This window comes from Lampetra planeri, chromosome 5 (assembly GCF_965212315.1).
Source record: "Lampetra planeri chromosome 5, kcLamPlan1.2.h2, whole genome shotgun sequence".
NCBI classification, from domain to species: Eukaryota; Metazoa; Chordata; class Hyperoartia; order Petromyzontiformes; family Petromyzontidae; genus Lampetra; species Lampetra planeri.
This window is the reverse complement of record NC_136111.1, coordinates 8,260,134-8,267,565: the sequence shown is the minus strand read 5'-3', so window position 1 is coordinate 8,267,565 and position 7,432 is coordinate 8,260,134. Positions and strand designations below refer to the sequence as shown.

The 7,432-nt window shown below is 52.6% G+C and overlaps 1 protein-coding gene across 1 annotated transcript; it reads right to left on the bottom strand.

Annotated features, from left to right (window-relative positions):
• Nucleotides 1–1,666: 1,666 nt before the first annotated feature.
• LOC144718780 (transcription factor Sox-18-like) lies at nt 1,667–7,145 on the bottom strand. The gene is made up of 2 exons (XM_078594312.1): nt 6,465–7,145; nt 1,667–4,429 (listed from the first exon to the last, which is right to left on the bottom strand). Exons 1-2 carry the CDS (start codon nt 6,826–6,828, stop codon nt 3,345–3,347), a joined length of 1,449 nt encoding a protein of 482 aa, XP_078450438.1. The 5' UTR covers nt 6,829–7,145; the 3' UTR covers nt 1,667–3,344.
• Between the last annotated feature and the right edge of the window lie 287 nt (nt 7,146–7,432).

The following is a 7,432-nucleotide window of genomic DNA, read 5'->3' as shown; positions in this document are numbered from 1 at the left end:
AAATATTAATTTTTAAACATCTTGGTGCCATCATTGTCACACCGGGTCACACACACACTCACTCACACACTCACTCACTCACACACTCACTCACTCACACACTCACTCACTCACTCACACACTCACTCACACACTCACTCACACACTCACACACTCACACACTCACTCACACACTCACACACACACACACTCACTCACACACTCACTCACTCAGGTTGAGATTCCAGTTAGCCACCACGAAGTCAGGGCTCGAAGTGGGTTCACTCGGGTTCTGTGTAGCACGGTGTCTTCACTATTCACAATGCATCATACCCCCCCCCCCCACACTCGCGTAGAGTATATAACATACAAAGAAGACAAAGATCCCCCGTATAGCCTGAACAGACTGTTGGGACAAGTGCTGTTAGCGAGAACCTATAAAGGCCAGCACGGCACACGAGGGGGTGGGTGGCCAGCACCACGCCCGGCTGCTTTTGTCTCCCCAGTGGCGATGTTTTACACACCGCGCCAGGTACTCATTTGAGGCTGAGTCGACCTAGGGGAGGCCCATGACCGGTTCAGATAATCGTCACTGGGTGTTGGCCGTGAGCGGGAATCGAACTTCGGGTCGCCAGGTTCGTAGCGCAGCGCGCTAACTGCTACACCACCGCTCCCCATAATCACGCACAGACACACACACAGTCGCAGTGGATAGACAGTCACTCACGATGACGGCGATGATACACATCTACGTACACACGACAATTATTACCATTGTGTCGCCACCAAGCGAGGTGCACGTGGTGGGCACGTGAAATGTCGCTCAAAGCTCGACACTCAGCACAAACCTATGACCCCCCCCCCCTCCCTTATGGGATACATAGTCTGCTTAGGGGCAATTGCTGTTAGCGAGCACCTATTAATACAGTAATGGTTGCACGACACACAAATAGACAACATACCCATTTAGACGTTCGGGCCAAAGTTGGTCCCAAACGTTCCAAGTACGTGCCAGCAACGTTTTTTGGGCCACAACGATGATCCGATGGTCCCAACCAAAAATGACAAACAGCGTTGGTTCAGCATTGGCGCGTTGCCCGGGTTACACAACATCGCATCGATCATCACGACAAAGACACACTTTGAGGTCCGCGTGACGGGTGGATATATCTGCCCGGGAAATCGCTGTCTGGCGGCCTCTCGCGAGCGGCGAGGTGCCCTTTAGACCCAACGAGACACAGGTTCGCTCCTCGGTTCGTTGCCACGTTACATTGAACGAACGAATATAAATATATACATAATATATAATGCGTGTATAACTCGTGTTATGTCTCGAGACATGTGGAAGGGGCGGGGGAGGTGATTGTAACTGAAGGACAAATATTCTTTGGTTCTTTCGGTAAAGTCACGTAGATAGAAAAAACTAAAGTAAAAAAAACCCGACGACGTTTCGATCACAACACAAGCGATCGTCATCAGGAGGGAAAAGGCTCCTGAAGGCAACGCTGTTCTCATAATCCTTCCCCCTTTCTCCTCCTGATGATGATCGCTTGTGTTGTGATCGAAATCGAAACGTCGTTGTTACTTTTTACTTTTGTATTTACTTTTATTTTTTCTATCTACGTGACTTTACCCAAAGAATCAATGACTATGAATTCCCGCATGCCACGAAAGCTTCGAGTCAAAATCGAAGAACACTCATTTATTGTGTTGTATGTTACTGTCGTGTTTTTTTTGGTGGACAAATTTAAAACGATGGACAATTAAATAAATAAATAGAGCCTCCGTTCGGTGAATTTTCCCTTCCCATGCATAACGCTCCACTACCATCACCACCACCACCGCCGCCGTACGATGGCTTGTCGCACAGAGATGATCGTGCTACCGTTGTGCACAGTTTTATATCGGCAGTGGGACATTCCACGACGCTGTGGCAGGCAGAGGCTACGACCATCTCGGGGTATTTAAACATGCCAGTGTAGTGTACTGCTGACAAGTAAACTCGTGATGCACGAATGTACATCAAGTACAGCTCGCTTTGTCAATCCACTGCTCGTGGGGGGGGGGGGGGGTAGAGAAAGCAGAAACGACCTTCTCGAGAGGGTAAATATTTGGCCTACTCTTCCACGAAGCCAAAACGTTTTTGATAGAGGTTTCAAGAAACTAAATGCATTGAAATATTCCTGAAAAGTTTTTTTTTTTTAACCGTGACTCATCGTTGATTGACAGGAGATCCTTCAATCGTACAATGATGACAAGGTGTGGCGATGTCAACTTGACATGCAGAGCATGCTGGAACCATTATTTTCTCACACACACACACACATTATCACGATTACTAATAATTAATGTCCCGTTTCACCCACGATTATCTCGAATCCTGCTGCCCTTGAACCATAACCCACACGCTCATCGCACGAATAACATTAAAGGCAGAGCATGTAACAGCGTTAGCGCGCCGGTTTATGATTTTCACGTGTTTTATCGTGGGGGGGCGGGGGGGGCGTTGGGTAAGGTGGGGGGAGGGATGATGTTTAAACTTTTGACGAGATTCAACATTAAAACGAAGACATCATTCGGGGTTAAACAATGTACATCGAGAGAGGTTAAACGTGTGCGGGATAACGCAGCGCGATCCGTGTGTAGATACCCCACCGATTTAGAACGAACCGCTCCCTCATTCTCTCCTCCTCCTACGGCCAACTTGCGATGTCGTGCAAGCGACGGCGCCGCGAGACGCGTTGAGACTTTGGAGGGTAGCGTTGTTGTATTTCTCCGACTTCCCTGTACGGTTTGATTTGGGCCTGGCATGTGTGCGTACGCGTGTGTGTGTGTGCGCGTTTGGGGAGCGGTAGTGCAGCAGTTAGCGCGCTGTGCTACGAACCCGGCGACCCGGGTTCGATTCCCGTCCACGGCCAACACCCAGTGACGATTATCTGAACCGGTCCTGGGCTTCCCCTAAGTCGACTCAGCCTCAAATCAGTACCTGGTGCGGTGTGTAAAACATCGCCACTGGGGAGACAAAGGCGGCCGGGCGTGGTGTTGGCCACCCACTGCCTCGTGTGCCGTGCCGGCCTTCATAGGTGCTCGCTAACAGCACTTGCCCCAACAGTCTGTTAAGGCTATACGGGGGATCTTTGTCTTGTGTGCACGTGTGTAATTGCATACGCAGTGTATGTAAATCTCTCTCTCTCTCTCTGGCCAGTATCTTCATTGCGATTTGGATGTAACTTGTCCATGAGAGCGAGGAGGGTGACGCGGATTGTCAGTTTGCGACGGTGCAGTGAATCTGAGTCCTCCCCGTTGCCTCCAAGCCCCAGCCTCTGCCCTCCGCCCTCTGCCCTTTCCACCCCCCCCCCCCCCCATCAGTGGAAGCTCAGCGAGCTGTAGTAAAGAGCGGTGGCGTCCGCGAAGATGGAGATGAGGTTGGAGTCACCGCCGACGGAGGAGGAGGAGGTTGACGATGACGACGACGAGGACGAGGACGACGAGAGCTGCGACGACGTCGACATCGCGTCCACGCAGTGGCCGAACGAGGCGGCCGGCACGGAGACCGCGGCGCTGTCCAGGTACTGATCGAACTCGTCTCTGTCCACGTCCTCCAGGAGGTCGCTGTGGTTCAGGTGCTCCAGGGAGTCGGGCAGGGTGGTCGGGATGGGCTCCGGCGGTGGAGACAGCTGCCCCATGCTGACGGGCGATCCTGGATAGACGTGATGCTGCTGCTGCTGCTGGTGATGATGAAGGTGCTGCTGCTGCTGCTGGTGATGATGATGGTGCTGCTGCTGCTGGCTTTGCTGCTGCTGATGCTGCTGCTGCTGATGATGATGATGATCAAAGTTGTATTCACTGAAATAAATGTTGGAACTCAGGGGTGAAGGGTGCATTAGTGCATTCAGCCCACCGGCTTGATGATGATGATGATGATGCGGAGGAGGAGGAGGAAGATGATGATGATGAGCAGCAGAGGACGACTGCGCCCCGCAGTCTCCGTAGCCCTGCATCAGAAGAGCTCCGTCGTCTGGGGGGAAGAATGCCGGCTCGTTCTCCACCACGTCCAGGGGTGACATCTCGGGCGTGGGCAAACCGTAGCTCTCGGCCATGGCAAACTGATGCGGGTGATGCTGCTGCTGCTGCTGATGCTGCTGCTGATGATGCGGCTGTTGTTGATGCTCTCTGAAGTGGCTCATCGATGGCAGAGGTGGAGACAGGGCGCCAACGCTTCCGCCTCCTCCTCCCGCTCCGATGAGTCCGACCCTCTTGCCGAGGGCAGGCTCCCCCTGGAGGACTTCTCCGCCCTCGAGGCGCTTGGCCGCCAGCCTCTTGGCCTGCTTCTTGCGCCGGGGACGGTACTTGTAGTTGGGGTGCTCCTGCATGTGCTGGATTCTCAGCCGCTCCGCCTCGTCCACAAACGGGCGCTTCTCATCCGCGCTCAGGGAGCGCCACGACCTTCCTGTACACGCGGGGGCGGGGGGGGAGGAGGGCGAGGAGGTGAGAGGTTAGGAGAGGGATGATGAGAAGGGGACAGGTGAGGGGCAACAGCAATAATAGGAGGAGGAGAGATGAGAGCAGGTAGGTGAGAGGTGAGAGGGGGTGAAGATGGAGGAGGAGTATTTATGTGTGTGTGGGTGATGGACTTCTTTCGCACCGCACGTAAGCCAACCGTGCTAATCGGCGGTGCAGAAGAAGGGAAGAGGTGGAGGAGGAGGGACCACGACTCGCGCAACCATCCGCCAAACCACGACGCACCACAGGCAGACAAGCAGGCTGTGTGCATTCTAGATGTGTGTGTGTGTGTTTTGTGTGTTCGTATACGGGCTGTTTGTACGCACACGCGCGTGTGTGTTTATTAATACACGTAGTATCGTCATCGTCAGCATCACTTTTTACGGGCATGTGTCAATCTCCCGGCGGATTAAAAATGCTCTCCACGCCCGCGTCGGTCATGGTGGCTTTCCTGACCATACTTCACCACGCTGACCGGCGCGGGTTGGTTGGTGACATGGAGGGGGAGACTGCTTCAGAAATCACTCCCCACTGATGTTTAGCCCCGACTGGAAATCGAACTCACAATGATCGGGTTCGTGGCGCTGTCTTCTAACCAGATTAATACTAAACACTAATTGACGGGAATTAACGAAACGTCCCAAAAAGAGTTTTTGGCAAATATGGGTCAATATTATAATTACAACTAAACATTAACTTGTGATACTTAATTCTGCGGCTTAACTTATCCGATTTTCTTCTTCTGCTGAAATGTGCCGTTACGATTATTTAATGAAAAGTTTGAATATTGTCGCATTATAATTGTTTTCCTATCACGACTTTGTCTTTTACGATCTTTACCTCTTTCTGAATTTCAACGTATCGCTCTCTAACTCGAGTCCCGAGACCCGCCTGTGCTGGCGAGATGAATGCATTTGATACAGAACCTTCCCTTGAAATGAGATACTTTAGGTCTCGACCTGTCGGCACAAGCAAGCTTTTTTTTTGTAATTAAGCAATTGCATCTTGTAACCAAGATGAGAGCCCATGACTACATATCCTAAGTCTCTTTTCGTAAAATAACAAAACAAACTCTCAAGTTTAAAAACTTTTCTGAACTTGATTGGACCTTCTCTCTCTCTCTCGCGCTCTCGCGTTTGTAGAAGAAGGCGCGCAACAACAACGCGCGCGCGCTCGCGTCCAATAACAAATATGGCTCCGAAAACATTTATGAACGAAAAACAAACGAAAAAATCTCGTGCGTTTAAGATTAAACTAAATTTATAGGCGAAGTCTCACTGCTGCTCAAAGTAGCCGGCGCTCATCATTTTCACCTTTTTAGCAATTGTGGAAATTCCACATTTTTACGACAGAAACAAGGCGTAAAAAAACAAAACAAACAACCCCACAACCATTAGGGACTTTCCACAAAACGGTACTCGTTTTACAGACCCCCCGCAGCGATGATGGAACGAGTTCAACTTAATTCTCAACTCCAGTCACCCGCGGTGGTTATTTAAGAATAACAAGAACAAGGTAAATGAGCCAGACTTCTGTCCGTCTCTCCGTGTGGAGATGAAACCTTTAAAACTCTTTACTCGATCGACTCATCGGCCTTCTGCCACGGCTAAGTGCTGTTGTGTTATTGGAACTCTAATCACACAACATACAACAACAAAACCCCAACGATATCCCATCTCCTACCGGCGCAACTTCTTGGTGCCGCACAGCTCTCCGCTGTACGTGTCGGCTCCTACCGCGCTTTGTTCGGCTTGATGTCCGACGTTTCGCTCCTTAGGCTACCAAATGTAAGCTCCCAACACGTCGCGCGAAACGTCGGACAACACGCCGAGCAATGCGCGCGCGCGCGCCGCACCGAAGACACATCGGAGAAACATTGCACGCGTGTTCGGATTGCAGCTGAGTGCGAGCGCGTCGGTGACGGCGAGGAGTCGCACGACCCCGCCGTTCTCTCTCCCACCGCCCACCCCCGAATGACTCACCAAGCATCTTGCTCAGCTCGGCGTTGTGAAGGTCCGGGTTCTGCTGAGCGAGTCTCTTCCTCTCGTCTTTAGCCCAGACCATGAAGGCGTTCATGGGTCTGCGTATTCTCGACTCGCTCTTCAGTTTCCCGCACGGCTGTTGCTGCTGCTGCTGCTGGTGCTGCTGCTGATGAATATGATTCTGCTGCTGCTGGTGATGATGCTGATGTTGATGGTGGTGGTGGTCATGCTGATGAGCTACTGGAGCGCTCTGCTCGCCCCACGGGTACACGGCCCCGAGTCTGGGTTGAGGAGGACTGGCGGAATGAGCGCCCTGCATGGTTGCGCCGAATCGAGAGTTGAGCGACACCGACAGTGCGCACATCTTCGCGATGTCGCCTCTCCCCTCGCGTCTCTCCGCGTGTGACGGCGGCCCGACCACGGGCTACGCAGGCGAGCGGCGGCGAGAGTTGTAGGCGAGTGGGTAGCGAAGCGCTTAGGTGTAGCTTAGGCGGGTAGACGGATTGGAAAAAAAGGTTATTGGGCCACGTGCGTCTCAGGTGCGCGCGCGTGCGCAGCGGTCACAGCTCGAGTGACTGATGGCGTTCACGAGGGGGTCTCGGCCGTATTTATGCATCTCCGTGTGTCCACGCGTGTGTGTGTCTGTGTGTGTGTCTGTGTGTGTGTATACAAGTCGGGAAGTTAACTCAACCACCCCCCCCAATGCGGTGGGGTAGGGCTGCGCATGGAAGGAGGGAGGTGGTGGTGATGATGGGGAGGTTGTGTTGGGGTGTGGTTGTGGGTCGAGTCGGCAAGTATGCGTGTTGATTGGTGAGTTCTTACAAGTGCACCTCCCTAGACCCTCCCCCCCTCTCTCTCTCTCTCTCGGACCTCCCTGCACCCCCTCGTCCTCACCCCACCCACACGGACACCCAAATCCATCCACCCCCAGTGCCTCCCACACTCAAACACAAACCATCGCGCGGACT

Coding starts and splice junctions, on each gene's coding strand:
- LOC144718780 (XM_078594312.1), bottom strand. CDS start 6,828: ATGTGCGCACTGTCGGTGTCGCTCAACTCTCGATTCGGCGCAACCATG. Junction 4,430..6,464: donor CGAGCTGAGCAAGATGCTTG/GTGAGTCATTCG, acceptor CCGCGTGTACAG/GAAGGTCGTGGCGCTCCCTG.